This window comes from Cherax quadricarinatus, chromosome 20 (genome assembly GCF_038502225.1).
Source record: "Cherax quadricarinatus isolate ZL_2023a chromosome 20, ASM3850222v1, whole genome shotgun sequence".
NCBI classification, from domain to species: domain Eukaryota; kingdom Metazoa; phylum Arthropoda; class Malacostraca; order Decapoda; family Parastacidae; genus Cherax; species Cherax quadricarinatus.
The window spans coordinates 41883280-41900514 of NC_091311.1; the positions used below are offsets into that span (position 1 = coordinate 41883280).

A 17235-nucleotide genomic window follows, 5' to 3' on the forward strand; every position below is an offset into this window, starting at 1 on the left:
GATGAGGTGAATCATAGAATTGATGAGGGAAAAAGAGTGAGTGGTGCACTTAGGAGTCTGTGGAGACAAAGAACTTTGTCCTTGGAGGCAAAGAGGGGAATGTATGAGAGTATAGTTTTACCAACGCTCTTATATGGGTGTGAAGCGTGGGTGATGAATGTTGCAGCGAGGAGAAGGCTGGAGGCAGTGGAGATGTCATGTCTGAGGGCAATGTGTGGTGTGAATATAATGCAGAGAATTCGTAGTTTGGAAGTTAGGAGGAGGTGCGGGATTACCAAAACTGTTGTCCAGAGGGCTGAGGAAGGGTTGTTGAGGTGGTTCGGACATGTAGAGAGAATGGAGCGAAACAGAATGACTTCAAGAGTGTATCAGTCTGTAGTGGAAGGAAGGCGGGGTAGGGGTCGGCCTAGGAAGGGTTGGAGGGAGGGGGTAAAGGAGGTTTTGTGTGCGAGGGGCTTGGACTTCCAGCAGGCATGCGTGAGCGTGTTTGATAGGAGTGAATGGAGACAAATGGTTTTTAATACTTGACGTGCTGTTGGAGTGTGAGCAAAGTAACATTTATGAAGGGATTCAGGGAAACCGGCAGGCCGGACTTGAGTCCTGGAGATGGGAAGTACAGTGCCTGCACTCTGAAGGAGGGGTGTTAATGTTGCAGTTTAAAAACTGTAGTGTAAAGCACCCTTCTGGCAAGACAGTGATGGAGTGAATGATGGTGAAAGTTTTTCTTTTTCGGGCCACCCTGCCTTGGTGGGAATCGGCCGGTGTGATAATAATAAAAATAAATAACTTTTGGGTGTCTTGCACGGATTAATTTTATTTCCATTATTTCTTATGGGGAAAATTAATTCGCATAGCGAACATTTCGCATAACGACCAGCCCTCTTGCACGGATTAAGTTCGCTATGCGGGGGTCCACTGTATATATCTTTCTTCTTTCAACACACCGGCCGTATCCGACCGAGGCGGGGTGGCCCAAAAGGAAAAAGAAAGTTTCTCCTTTTACATTTAGTAATATATACAGGAGAAGAGGTTACTAGCCACTTGCTCCCGGCATTTTAGTCGCCTCCTACAACACGCATGGCTTACGGAGGAAGAATTCTGTTCCACTTCCCCATGGAGGTAAGAGAAAATAAACAAGAGCAAGAACTAGTAAGAAAACAGAAGAAAACCCAGAGGGGTGTGTATATATATGCTTGTACATGTGTGTGTAGTGTGACCTAAGTGTAAGTAGAAGTAGCAAGATGTACCTGAAACCTTGCATGTTTATGAGACAGAAAAATGGACACCAGCAATCCTACCATCATGTAAAACAATCACAGGCTTCGTTTTACACTCACTTGGCAGGACGGTAGTACCTCCCTGGGCGGTTGCTGTCTACCAACCTACTACTATAATATATATATATATATTTTTTTTTTTTTTTTTTTCAACAAGTTTTAGTGTACAGCAAAATGTATAGATGTCATGATATATAAATGTATAGGTAGAGAGAACATTGATAACTATAGGCAAGAGAGAACATTGATAACTATAGGTGAGAAAGAACATTGATAATTTTAAGTACAGGGAACAAATCTCCAGCATGGTGATAACTATTGGTAGAAGGAACAAATCTTCAGCAGTGATAACTATGGATAAAGGGAACAACTCTTCAGCACGGTGATAACTATAAGTAGAAGGATCAGATCTTCAGCACAGTGATAACTAAATGTAGAAGGAACATACTGTGAGCACAGTAGTAACTAGCAACAGTACAGGTTAACTGACCTCTTTAAAGGCAGCCTCAACAAAGTCCTTCACAGAGTGAACCTCTCCTGTGGCCAACACAAAGTCATCAGGCTTGTCCTGTTGTAAGATCCTCCACATACCCTGCATAGTAAATTACAAGGAACATATTAATAACCATAACATTATAAATGGAAACATTATAATTATCATCATCACTACATTACCCTGTAATTCACTCCATCAAATAATGTATCATTATATTCAAGGAGACAAAGGAGTAGGAGGTCATCCAAGGAAAGGTTGAAGGGAATGAGTAGAAGAGAATTTGAGTAATAGGGGCTTGAACATCCAGCAGGCTTATGTGAGTGCATTAACCCTTTCAGGGTTTTTGACGTACTAGTACGGCTTATGCACCAGGTTTTTTGACGTACTAGTACGCCTAAATTCTAGCGCCCTCAAATCTAGTGAGAGAAAGCTGGTAGGCCTACATATGAAAGAATGGGTCTATGTGGTCAGTGTGCGCAGTATAAAAAAAAAAATCCTGCAGCACACAGTGCGTAATGAGAAAAAAAAACTGACCGTGTTTCTGGATTAAAACCGCGACTTTGCACTGTATTTTCGTATGGTATTTATTGTTGTATTCTAGTTTTCCTGTCTCATTTTATAGAATGGAAGACATTTTACAGAAATTGAGATGATTTTGACTGGTTTTACAATGAAAAGTACCTTGAAATTGAGCTCAAAGTAGCAGAAATGTTTGATTTTTACCAAAGTTCAAAATCATGCTAAGCGTCCAATACACGTCAACTGGCGAGTCTAATATTCTTCCACAAGTGCGCCGATATTATTTATACCATTTCTACACTAATGCAGTAGTCTGCATAACAGTAAATCTTCTATTTTTTGTGAGAATAAAAATTCAAAGTGGAAAGCAAAAGAATGTAAGAGGGGCATGGGGACGTGACTAATGAACACAGGAAATGTTATTTTAGTGCCAGGAATGTCTTTCTTGTTTATTTTGGACCCTATTTGGAAATTGGCATCTTTTGAAATTTGTGTGAAATTGGCAAAATTGCTAAATTCTGACCACTGTATTGGATAGTTGAAATTAGTAAATGGGTGGTTTCTTGTACTCATTTGATAGAAAAAATGGAGTTCTAGTGAAATAGTTATGATTATTGTCGACTAGTACACTGGAATTGGCCGAAAATAGGGCTCAAAGTGGGCAAAATCGCCGATGCGTAAACATCGTTGAGACCGCTAACTTCGCGAGAGCATAATTCCATAAGTTTTCCATCAAATTTCATACTTTTGGTGTCATTATGATCAGGAAAAGATTCTCTATCTTTTCATAAGAAATTTTTTTTTTTTTTTTTTTTTTTAAATTTTGGCGACCCTGAGAACAAGTCTGGGAGAGGGCCTGGGGACCCTGAAAGGGTTAATAGCTAAACTACTGTTTATTACTATTATTATGAAAATAAACTAATACGTTACTGTTACTGGATGTCAAGTAAATTTGATACATAAATGATTTATCTAAATATATTACCTCAACATAGTCTTTGGCATGTCCCCAGTCTCTCTGTGAATCAAGATTTCCAAGCTCAAATTTTTCTAAGTGTCCCAGATGAATCTTGGCTACTGATCGAGTGATCTTGCGAGTCACAAATGTTTCACCTCTTCTTGGAGACTCATGGTTAAACAAGATTCCATTACAGGCATACATGTCATAAGCTTCTCTGTAGTTTACCACAATCCAGTAAGCATACAGTTTAGCAGCACCTGAAAAAAAAAAAAATTAATATTTATACTGTCCTCCATGGGGAAGCGGAAAAGAATTCTTCCTCCGTAAGCCATGCATGTCATCAGAGGCGACTAAAATGACGGGAGCAAGGGGCTAGTAACCCATTCTACTATATGAATTATTAAATTTATAAAGGAAAACTTTCATTTTTCTTTTTAGGTCACCCTGCCTTGGTGGGATATGGCTGGTTCATTGAAAAAAAAACTGTATAGAGGCACAAAAAGAAATACATATTTAATTAAGATAAACCTTCAGGTATGTCTTGCTACTTCTACTTGCACTTAGGTCACACTACACATACATGTACAAGCATATATATACACACCCCTCTGGGTATTCTATTTTCTTTCTAGTTCTTGTTCTTGTTTATTTCCTCTTATCTCCATGGGGAAGTGGAACAGAATTCTTCCTCCGTAAGCCATGCGTGTTGTAAGAGACGACTAAAATGCCAGGAGCAAGGGGCTAGTAACCCCTTCTCCCGTATAAATTACTAAATTTAAGAGAAACTTTTGTTTTTCTTTTTGGGCCACCCTGCCTTGGTGGGATATGGCCAGTGTGTTGAAAGAAAGAAAAGAAACCTTAAGGGTGAAAAATAAGTCACAAGAAACTTTAAATGATGTTCTGATGCATCCTAGACCATTATGAAGGGTTAAGCTATCATTAAAATTTGAGGTGCTGTGTGAGTGGGAGCATGGTAGACTCTTAAGAAAAGACTCAAAGTAGCTGACTAGCTGGATTTGAGTTTTGTAAACAGAAAATCTGATGCTTTCACTTTGAAAGCTGGGGGACTGTTGCAGATTAGTGGGTCATCATTACTAATGATGTCTGTATCCTTCTGGGAGGACAGCTAAGTAGATGTGATGGGGAATGTATTTTCTTGTAAATGCAACACTTGTCGGTTCAGAGAATCAACAAGTGTTGCACGTATAATTCATTAATGTGTTTTCTTGTTTAGGCTACCCTGTCATTAATAGGAAATGGCTGGTGGCTAAAGCTCTCACTTCAAACGACGACTGTCTGGGTTCAATTCCCAGCGTGAAGGGATTCAGGGAAACCGATTATTTTTATATAGCTGGATTTGAGTCTTGGAAGTGGGAAGTACAATGCCTGCACTTTAAAGGAGGGGTCTGGGATATTGGCAGTTTGGAGGGATATGTTGTGTATCTTTATACTTATATGCTTCTAAACTATTGTATTCTGAGCACCTCTGCAAAAACAGTGATTATGTGTGAGTGAGGTGAAAGTGTTGAATGATGATGAAAGTATTTTCTTTTTGGGGATTTTCTTTCTTTTTGGGTCACCCTGCCTCGGTGACTTGTTAAAAAAAAAAAAATACCCTGGCTGTCACTCTGAGAATTGGCCTGTGGACTCTCCAAGGGTTAAACCAAATTAATATTAACAATTCTATTGTCAGGAAGATTTGCACTTAAGGTAGAACATTAGACTCTCAGCCAGAAAATAACTCCTCAATTATACCCAGTATCTGAGTTAAGCATTTATTTTATTTCTTAACATAAATTATTATTTTTTAACATATCAAAAATCTCCCACCAAGGTGGGGTCACCTACTAAAGGAAAGAAATTCACCATTGTTCATTCAATAGCTGTTTTGCCAGAAGTGCACAGACACTGGAATTTAAATAACATACTAAACAGCATCACTGCTACTATTACATAGTTAAATAAGATGCATTGTTAGCTAAACTTTGAGTCCCTCAGTTTATGGCTTATATACAAATCATATACTACAGTATATTCTTACCATAGGGAGATCTTGGATAGAATGGGGTTGTTTCTTTCTGTGGAATTTCTTGAACTTTACCATAAAGTTCAGATGTGGATGCCTGGTAGAATCTCACTTTCTTTTCTAGGCCACATGTTCTGATTGCATCTAGCAGTCGCAGTGTTCCCATAGCATCAACATTTCCTGTATATTCAGCCATGTCAAAAGAGACCTGAAATAATAAAATTTATCTTAGAAATACTGTACTTTAAAATAGAATTTGCAATAACAGATTATGAGCAGGAAGGACACAATGTAAGGTAGAACAAGCTTCTACTTATGTGGGTAACACCTGCTGGGTGACAGCTGCACAATTTACAAAATGGTAGGGAGGGTACCAAAGTATTGGTATCAGTAATGGTAGTTATCGCTCATCAGATGGTATATGCCTATGACAGAGTACTGGTATTGGTAGGTATTGGTCAATTTTGATTATATCTGCATCAGTATTGGTAGGTATTGGGCAATTTTGATTATATTGGTATGGGCCTGTTCTGAGTATTGGTATTGGCCAACAAATTAGTATCATTCCATCCCTACAACAAAGACTTCTTAACTCCAGCACCTGACATAGCAAAGCCATAACTATAAAGTAACAAAGAAGAGCTGTTGAAAGGCCACAAAAAAGTTTTTCTTTGTCGTACAACAGATCAATGGAATGGTTTACCAGAGGAGATAGCATGTGCTACAACTACTGAAAACTAAAAAAAATCTTTTGCCTGGCTAAATGCTGAAGATGGGACACCATGAGGTTGCTTTGCTCTTATAGCTATAATGACATAATCACCATCAAATTAAGACAAGATGAGAAGCTATTTTCTGCCCAACTAAAACCAGCACTCCTCAACCAAGGTGAAATAATTACTTGTTTGAAAGTATGAAAACAGTGGAGGAGTTAGGAAAAATTCATGTCCCTCCACATGAGTACTTCTTGCATACAGAACAAAACTTACAAATCTCTTCCCTTCACAAATGTGACAGTCAGATTATCAAATTCTTTCCCTGTGATCAAGAATAGATTAGCAAAGTTACCAAAGCACAGGGAGGGGTGGATTTATCCTGTGATATATGGGTAAGTTAATTTTTTCAGGATAAAGCAGTAAGCCAGAAGAAGGCTTCAGTCCCATGACCAAAACTCCCCTCTGGTAGGTCATCAAATGACAATTATCTCCAAGAGAAATTTTCACTTGCAATAAAAATGGAACTTTTTTTACACTACTGAATTCTTGTCCTTACAAATCAAAAAGTACTGAAAAATTTTTTATGGAGACAGGGAAAGCATCATAAGTAGATATATACATTCCTAAAATGCTGCAAGTACAGATATAATTTTAAATCAGACTATGAGTGAAGAGAGGTATTAATCTGGGTTAACTAGATGTTAAAGTGATGAGTTGGATAAAAATCATAGAGGAACAGGAACAGGCTTTGTAAATGGTCTTAGTCGGATCAATATGTCATTGTTAGCTCCTCTCTCCCATACCTGGAGGAGGTTACCTGGAGGTTATTCCGGGGATCAACGCCCCCGCGGCCCGGTCCATGTGTGGTTTATTTGTGTATTATTCCAGTCACAGTATTGTGCCTTTTTGTTCTTTTTGGTGATCATATAATTGGTTGCTGGAGTTCAACTCAAACAATGCAAGATCTAAATTAGCAAGTGCTTTGAAGCTTTACTTTAAGAGAAAAAAACTGTTTTACAGTTAAAGAAGGTTGCAGGTAAGAGGTTTTCATAACCAGCAGAGGTCTTCATGGGAACGTAATGCACAGTTTAACAAAAAGAGGTACCAATATGTTGTAAAATGAGGGAGAAATGATAAGGAAATCGACCCACAGTCCTCATGGGTGTGAAGCAGACATGCTATCTCCTTATACAATGCTGACTTGATTCTATTTAAGCCCTTGATGAAGTTCTTAAGTTCTGTTTAAAACAGCATTCAGTTCTTAAAATTTACTCCTAAGCTAATGTAATAATAAAGGCATTTCAAAGAAGTCATTAAAAGAAAGAAGACATTCTGCAAGGCAGCAGGAATTGCTGACAAGTATGGTAAAGACATCTGATGCAGAGCAAACCTTTACTAGACAAGATTTTGCTCTGGGTAGAGCTTTATCAAGTCATAAAAAAAAGGCTGAAAATAAGCATCCTCTGTTCTCTCTTCAATACTGATCAGGCTCTTTTTGATTTAATTAACACACCAGCCACCTCCCATCACCAAAGCAGGATGACCAAAAAAAGAAGAAACACCTTCACTGTCACTCATTCAACCACTACCTTGGACAGAAGTGTGCTGACATCACAGTTAGATGACCCTTTAAACTGCAACATCCCCACCTCTCATGCTCTTAAGATTTGGTCAGCAATCAACATGAAGGTTCACATCTACTTGTAGCATTTTCCATATACGTATATGAATTTTTCAAGGCCTTAAGTTTTCTGATATCTATTTACTTTTTGGAAATGTCTTCAAATTTAGGGGAAATCTGCATAGCTCCTATGATAATACTGCTTTGTCAGGTTTTAAAGAGAAAAATAAATGTAGAATGGCAAGTCCTGTAGACAAGTATGGCAGAGCAAACCTCTATCACTGGATATTTTTCACTCTGGGTAGAGCTTTATCAGGACTTGGTAAATTATTATATTATAACCAAATTCAGTGCTAATCCCATAAGGGGCATACAGCACTGAAGACTTGATACAGCTCTGCCAGGAGCAAAATGTATTCTATAATACGGTACATGTATATGATTTGCTCTGGACCAAGTGTAGTTCTACCTTACAAAAGCAAACAATCAAATATGTATAGGGACTCAGTATTTCCATAAGCAACACCAGATAAGTATACACACCCTAACATGGCTCTGAGCACCAAGATTGTAAATCTCATCTGGTTGCACTGCAGAGATGATTTTAACGAGGCAGGTGGAGTCGGTCAAGTCACCATAATGAAGTGTCATCCTCCCATTCCTATGAATCTGAAAGGAACAATTGCTGTAGTGAAATCTATTGAAGTGAACATGTTAAACCCTAGTCTTGGAACATAATATAATGGCACAAGTAATTAAACATGAAGGTATAATAACAGGTATCACAGATTTTTTTTTAATGAACCAGCCGTATCCCACCAAGGCAGGGTGACCTAAAATGAAAAATGAAAGTTATTCTTTTTAAATTTAGTAATTTATACAGGAGAACGGGTTACTACCCCCTTGTTCCAGGCATTTTAGTCACCTTTTATGACATGCATGGCTAACAGAGGAAGAATTCTTTTTCCATTTTCCCATGGAGATGTACAGTAGTTATCCTGCTTTTATCTCAGCATCTTTTTTTTTTCTTCTTTTCATTTTATCCAGCAGTAATGTGGGAGAATGTGTGACTGTAGTGAGTAGAAATCAGTGGTTTTTGGGTTCTGACATATTGGTAAAGTAAAAGAAAGATAAAATTTATGAAGGGATTCAGGGTAAACCAATCAGTTGGGGATGCTAGAGTTTAGTTACTTAAATTATGTTGTCTCTAATTCTGGCATAACAATTAGAGAATAAGCGCTAGTGAATACGTTTCCTTCACTGACTCACATGGAGTTGGTAGGAAATGGCTGATGAGATAAACAAAATGTACCTGTCCCTTAAATATGTTAATTTGTGTTTTTTTTATTAACATACCAGCCATCTCCCACCAAGGCAGGGTGACATGAAAATGGAGAAAACTATAAAGTTTATGTTCTTTTTATATTCAGTAATTAATTTGCAAGTCTATCATATAATGATGCACTAAATAACAAAAAAGGCACAATACCATGACTGGAATGATACACAAATAACCCGCACATAAAAGAGAGAAGCTTATGACGACGCTTCAGTCCGACTTGGACCAGTGTAACTTTGTCAATGGTTCAACTCGGACTGAAACATCGTCGTAAGCTTCTCTCTTTTATGTGCGGGTTATTTGTGTAATGATGCAATAATTCTGAAGAAGAAAAAATCAGCATTACGTAAATGTAGTACAGTGGACCCCCGGTTTTCGTCCTTAATCCATTCCAGAAGGTTGGTCAAAATCCGAAATGGATGAAAACCAAAGTAATATTTCCCACAAGAAATAATGTAAATCCAACTAATCCATTCCAGACACCCAAAAATATTAACAAAAAATAAATTTAGTAATAGAATTATTTTTTATTATCACACTAGCCGATTCCCACCAAGGCAGGGTGGCCCGAAAAAGAAAAACTTTCACCATCATTTATTCCATCACTGTCTTGCCAGAAGGGTGCTTTACACTACAGTTTTTAAACTGCAACATTAACACCCCTCCTTCAGAGTGCAGGCACTGTACTTCCCATCTCCAGGACTCAAGTCCGGCCTGCCGGTTTCCCTGAATCCCTTCACAAATGTTACTCTGCTCACACTCCAACATCACGTCAAGTATTAAAAACCATTTGTCTCCATTCACTCCTATCAAACACGCTCACGCATGCCTGCTGAAAGTCCAAGCCCCTCGCACACAAAACCTCCTTTACCCCCTCCCTCCAACCCTTCCTAGGCCGACCCCTACCCCGCCTTCCCTCCACTACAGATTTATACACTCTCGAAGTCATTCTGTTTTGTTCCATTCTCTCTACATGTCCGAACCACCTCAACAACCCTTCCTCAGCCCTCTGGACAACAGTTTTGGTAATCCCACACCTCCTCCTAACTTCCAAACTACGAATTCTCTGCATTATATTCACACCACACATTGCCCTCAGACATGACATCTCCACTGCCTCCAGCCTTCTCCTCGCTGCAACATTCATCACCCATGCTTCACACCCATATAAGAGCGTTGGTAAAACTATACTCTCATACATTCCCCTCTTTGCCTCCAAGGACAAAGTTCTTTGTCTCCACAGACTCCTAAGTGCACCACTCACCCTTTTCCCCTCATCAATTCTATGATTCACCTCATCTTTCATAGACCCATCCGCTGACACGTCCACTCCCAAATATCTGAATACATTCACCTCCTCCATACTCTCTCCCTCCAATCTGATATCCAATCTTTCATCACCTAATCTTTTTGTTATCCTCATAACCTTACTCTTTTCTGTATTCACTTTTAATTTTCTTCTTTTGCACACCCTACCAAATTCATCCACCAATCTCTGCAACTTCTCTTCAGAATCTCCAAAGAGCACAGTGTCATCAGCAAAGAGCAACTGTGACAACTCCCACTTTATGTGTGGTTCTTTATCTTTTAACTCCACGCCTCTTGCCAAGACCCTCGCATTTACTTCTCTTCCAACCCAATCTATATATATATTAAACAACCACGGTGACATCACACATCCTTGTCTAAGGCCTACTTTTACTGGGAAATAATTTCCCTCTTTCCTACATACTCTAACTTGAGCCTCACTATCCTCATAAAAACTCTTCACTGCTTTCAGTAACCTACCTCCTACACCATACACCTGCAACATCTGCCACACTGCCTCCCTATCCACCCTGTCATACGCCTTTTCCAAATCCATAAATGCCACAAAGACCTCTTTAGACTTATCTAAATACTGTTCACTTATATGTTTCACTGTAAACACCTGGTCCACACACCCCCTACCTTTCCTAAAGCCTCCTTGTTCATCTGCTATCCTATTCTCCGTCTTACTCTTAATTCTTTCAATAATAACTCTACCATACACTTTGCCAGGTATACTCAACAGACTTATCCCCCTATAATTTTTGCACTCTCTTTTGTCCCCTTTGCCTTTATACAAAGGAACTATGCATACTCTCTGCCAATCCCTAGGTACCTTACCCTCTTCCATACATTTATTAAATAATTGCACCAACCACTCCAAAACTATATCCCCACCTGCTTTTAACATTTCTATCTTTATCCCATTAATCCCGGCTGCCTTACCCCCTTTCATTTTACCTACTGCCTCACGAACTTCCCCCACACTCACAACTGGCTCTTCCTCACTCCTACAAGATGTTATTCCTCCTTGCCCTATACACAAAATCACAGCTTCCCTATCTTCATCAACATTTAACAATTCCTCAAAATATTCCCTCCATCTTCCCAATAACTCTAACTCTCCATTTAATAACTCTCCTCTCCTATTTTTAACTGACAAATCCATTTGTTCTCTAGGCAAATGGATTTGTCAAAGGGCTCCCATTATCATTTACACCTGGCACCCCAAACTTACCTACCACACCCTCTCTAAAAGTTTCTCCTACTTTAGCATTCAGGTCCCCTACCACAATTACTCTTTCACTTGGTTCAAAGGCTCCTATACATTCACTTAACATATCCCAAAATCTCTCTCTCTCCTCTGCATTCCTCTCTTCTCCAGGTGCATACACGCTTATTATGACCCACTTTTCGCATCCAACATTTACTTTAATCCACATAATTCTCGAATTTACACATTCATATTCTCTTTTCTCCTTCCATAACTGATCCTTCAACATTACTGCTACCTCATCCTTTGCTCTAACTCTCTCAGATACTCCAGATTTAATCCCATTTATTTCCCCCCACCGAAACTCCCCTACCCCCTTCAGATTTGTTTCGCTTAGGGCCAGGACATCCAACTTCTTTTCATTCATAACATCAGCAATCATCTGTTTCTTGTCATCCGCAATACATCCACGCACATTCAACCATCCCAGTTTTATAAAGTTTTTCTTCTTCTCTTTTTTAGTAAATGTCTACAGGAGAAGGGGTTACTAGCCCATTGCTCCCGGCATTTTACTCGCCTCATACGACACGCATGGCTTACGGAGGAAAGATTCTTTTCCACTTCCCCATGGACAATAGAAGAAACAAAGAAGAACAAGAGCTATTTAGAAAAAGGAGAAAAACCTAGATGTATGTACAGGTCTCCCTCAACATTCGCGAGGGTTAGGGGATCAAGAGCCTCGCGAATGTTGAAAAACCGTGAATGTTTGGTGCCCCAATATATTGTGGGGAAATATATTACAATACTGCTTCCTTAACTTGTTGAACCATGAATAATCATAAAATACATGAAAACGTCGTAAATTGTACTAAATATATACATGTTATGCTTTAATAACGTATGTTATTTAATAACATGTATGTTATTAAATACCACAGACTCCACCACTGCGAGTCCCTACTACCCTCCCTCCGACCCCCGCAACTGGCAGCCAGCCCTCCCACCACTCAATGTGGTGAGTGTTTTGTTTGTTCATTATTTGCTATTAAACTACAGAATAAATAATGTAAACCCATTCATGACTGCATATTGGAATGGCTATTAGGAAAGGTATTAGACGGTGACATCATGTGTTTACTCTTGAACACAGCAAAGAATCGAACATTTCTGCTATTGCTAATAATAACAATAGTAATAATAATAATAATAATAATAATAATAATAATAATAATAATAATAATAATAATAATAATAAATACGATATAATTGAAGAAGGAAATTGTACAAAAATACGAGGGAGTGGTTGACACATCGTCAGTGTGGCTTTGTTTATGCTGGAGTGAACATTAGTTTCCCTGCTCTTACAAACATTTCACAATAATTCAGCGGTTGAGGCAGTGGTATTTAATAACATATACGTTATAAATAATAATAGTACATGTTATTATTAATAACATGTATTATTATTAACATGTATGTATTTAACCCCTTCAGGGTCCAAGGCCAAAATCTGAAGTGGTGCTCCAGTGTCCAAGAAATTTTGAAAAAAAAAAAAAAAAAATATTTTTTCTTACAGAATTAACCCTTTGAGGGTCGACAGGCCCTCTCCGAAACTCGTTCTCAGGGTCGGCCAAATTTAAAAAAAAAAAAAAATTATTTTCTCTTATGAAAAGATAGAGAATCTTTTCCCGATCATAACGACACCAAAAGTTTGAAATTTGATAGAAAACTTACGGAATTATGCTGTCGCAAAGTTAGCGGTCTCGGCGATCTTTACGCATCGGCGATTTTGCCCACTTTGAGCCCCATTTTCGGCCAATTTCACTGTACTAGTCGACAAAAAATATGAATATTTCGCTAGAACTCCATTTTTTCTATCGAATGGGTGCAAGAAACCACCCATTTATAAATTCAACTATCCAGTACAGTGGTCAGAAATTAGCAATTTTGCCAATTTCACACAAATTTCAAAAGATGCCAATTTCCGAATAGGGTCCAGAATAAACAAGAAAGACATTCCTGGCACTAAAATGACATTTCCTCTAGTGATTAGTCACGTCTCAAGGCCCCTCATATATTCTTTTGCTTTCCACTTTGAATTTTTATTCTCACAAAAAATATAAGATTTACTGTTATGCAGACTATTGCATTAGTGTAAAAAATGGTACAAATATTATTGGTGCACTTGTGAAAGAATATTAGACTCACCAGTTGACGTGTATTGCACACTTGGCACGATTTGTTTACTTTTGAAGTTTGGTAAAAATCGAACATTTCTGCTACTTTGAGCTCAATTTCAAGGCACCTTTCATTGTAAAACCAGTCAAAATCATCTCAATTTCAGTAATATGTCTTAGATTCTATAAAATGAGACCAAGAAAACTAGAATACAACAATAAATACCATACGAAAATACACTGCAAAGTCGCTGATTTATTAAAAAAAAATGGTCAAAGTTTTTTTTTTCTCATTTTGCACTGTGTGCTGCAGGATTTTTTTTAGACTGTGCACACTGACCACATAGACCCATTCTTTCATATGAAGGCCTACCAGCTTTCTCCCACTAGATTTGAGGCCGCTAGAATTTATGAGTACTAGTACGTCAAAAACCCCTACGCGTAAGACGTACTAGTACGACGAAAACCCTCAAAGGGTTAAAGAGCATATTTTTGTGAAGGTAATAAGACAAAAAAAAAATTCTGATCAGTACTTACCGAGATACAGTGCCAAGAAGTTTGTCGAAAATGATGTGGTGGCGGCAACATCAACGAATTCCACATACGCACATTACATTATTTTGCGGTTTTTGTTGTTTTTTCTTTTCTTTTCCAATTTTTTTCTATTCCTACTAACATTTGGGGCCTGAGAGACCAATAATGTATATATATAAACTCACTGTATTGAACACAATAACCGCACTAAAGTTATTATCATATTATTGTTTACCACTGTTGTTTATTACAATAAACATGCACAAATATTGTATAATACTAATATTCTATCATATATTTACATATTTACAATCACTGGACATGGTTTTAGAACTGCTGGAGCTTGTGGAACTCCTTGAAACAAGGCACCATGCACAGAGGCACCTTACATTCCTCACAAATAAACCGAGTGTCTTTGCGTCTTTGTTGCCGTCTTTTTGTTTGTGCACAGACGATGCATCTCTTCTGAGCAAATTTCTTCTGAGTTGAAGGAAGTTGTATTATGAAATGATCACCTTCCCTCTTCAAACGCTTGGGTATATCCTGAGGAATTCGAGGACCATGTTGTATAACAGGTGTTGTTACCTGGTACTTCATTATGAGTTGTCTGACAACAGACAAACAAAATTCACCATACAGTGGTCTGTTGCCAGTCTTTATTTGGTACATATTATATGCATTGAGCATTGAAATGTCCATGAGATGGAAGAAAAGTTTCATGTACCACTTGTAACTCTTACGAACACAGTCAACAAAACCAATCTGCGTGTCACATTTGTCAACCAAGCGCATGTTTTGTGTATAATCAATCACTGTCACTGGTTTTCGAATACGTTCATTAGTCACTCAATCAACTTTGCCACTGTCTTGCATTTCATTACGGTGAATGGTTGTCAACAATGTGACATCTCGTTTGTCATGCCACCGTAATGCCATGATGTCATTGGCAGTAAACACCTGCACGTCATCACCACGAGCACCTGCATTGAGTCTGGGCATATGTTTACAATTAGAACGCACTGTGCCACACACATCTGTCTTGTTCACTTGCATGAAATCACTGAGTAATGGGTTTGTGTACCAGTTATCGGTATATAATGTATGCCCCTTACCAAGATAAGGTGCCATCATGTTTCTCACTACGTCACCTGAGATACCCAATAACATCTTGGTATCTTTCAATGTTTTACTACCCGTGTATACAACAATATCCAACACCAGGCCACTGTCACAATCACAGAGTACAAACAGTTTTATACCAAAGCGTTTCCTCTTGCTCGGTATATACTGCTTGAATGACAGTCTACCTTTGAACAAAATCAAAGACTCGTCAATTACAAGATTCTTGAATGGATAAAAGTATATGCTGAACTTTTGTTTGAGATACATGAAAACATTTCTAATCTTGTATAACCTGTCACTTCTGTCAGGCCTGGTTTTGTCAGAGAAGTGCAACATACGTAAAAGTAGGATAAACCTGTTCACTGGTATGATTTCACTGAAGACCGGGGTAGAAATTAGCCGATCTGTGGACCAGTATGCTTTTATATTATGCTTATAAACGTGAGGCATAAGCATTATTGTTGCAAAAAGCAAATACATTTCTGCAACAGTCGTCTCTTTCCACCTGTGTAGTCTTGACTGTGGTGATAAGATCGTATTTGCCATGGCGTACTCAAAATACTTATTACTTTCCCTGACAATAATTTCCATCAATGGCTGGTCAAAGAATAATTCAAAGAATTCCAGTTCATTGGCCGTGGTTCCAAGGGGACAAGTAGGTAAAATTCCACTTTGAGAATCATCAAAGTGGTGAGGCTTGGGAATAAAATTGGGATTTTGCTGCCAATCCCACATACGGTTTGCTGGTGGATACTGGACATCATAGGCTGGTTGTGCGGGTGGTTGTGGTTGTGGTGGGCTGGTGGCTGGCGCTCCGCTTTGTCCTTGAACTGACGAGTCAGCAGCGTGGCCTGGTGAGTCACGCATGGCGGTGCCACTACCATCACCACTAACACCATCCACTGATGCCTGTGGTCTATCCATGCCAAGTGTAGCCACATCATCCTCACTATCACTACCTAAAACTGGTGTTGGGCCACGGGATGTACTCCGGGATGTACTCCGTCCCCTGGGCACAGCATAGGGTACACTACCCGACCGCATGCGGTGGCGAACATACCGATGCTTCACTGGTGAATATGATTCCTCACTATCACTACTCGATTGATCGTCGAGCACAATAAAATCACAGTCCACGTCACTATCATCATCATTACTGAAGTCAGAGGCCTGGCCATCGAAAATATTAGTTTTCTCTTGCGATGAGGAACAACCGACCGTGAGTCACGAGTGCCCACACCAGAGGTACAAGGTTGAGGATCGTCAGGGTTTTTGCACTATTATCGATATCCTGGTCATTCTTTTCGGTCACTAACTGATCAAAGCCATAGAATTCGTCTTCATTTCCACTTCCATCAGTGTCAGAACTATCAGATAGGAAGAGGAGAGTCCCAATTTTCTGGGGAGTGAGAGCTGACTTGCGACGAGGCATGGTGAACAAGGGTAACTGAGCCGGCGTTCCCACAATGCTATGCGGGCGCCTAGATTTTTTGTTTATGGCGCACACCCACCACGCAGACCCGTTCTCTCACATGTAGGCCTATGAGCGTTTTCGCGTTAAATTTGACGGCGCTAGAATTTTGGCGTAGATGTACGGTTTGGACACTCAATGTAAAGCCGTTGATCTACGGGACGGACCCTGAAAGGGTTAAAGAGCATATTTTTGTGAAAGTAATAAGACAAAAAAAAAATTCTGATCAGTACTTACCGAGATACAGTGCCAAGAAGTTTGTCAAAAATGATGTGGTGGCGGCAACATCGACGAATTCCACATACGCGCATTACATTATTTTGCGGTTTTTGTTGTTTTTTTTCTTTTCCAATTTTTTTCTATTCCTACTAACATTTGGGGCCTGAGAGACCAATACTGTACATATAATGTATATATATAAACTCACTGTATTAAACACAATAACTGCACTAAAG

At 38.9% G+C, this 17235-nt stretch overlaps 1 protein-coding gene across 10 annotated transcripts in view; it reads right to left on the reverse strand.

The window, feature by feature from the left end:
- Nucleotides 1–1767: 1767 nt before the first annotated feature.
- Nucleotides 1768–17235, reverse strand: part of Gmd (GDP-mannose 4,6 dehydratase) — a gene marked incomplete at its 3' end in the record, with an annotated part of 108607 nt that continues 93139 nt past the window's right edge. For all 10 annotated transcript variants that reach the window (XM_070086988.1, XM_070086992.1, XM_070086990.1 and 7 more), the window contains 4 exon segments: nt 1768–1869; nt 3278–3510; nt 5295–5487; nt 8160–8285. In XM_070086988.1, coding sequence (XP_069943089.1) covers nt 1768–1869; nt 3278–3510; nt 5295–5487; nt 8160–8285 — 654 coding nt within the window.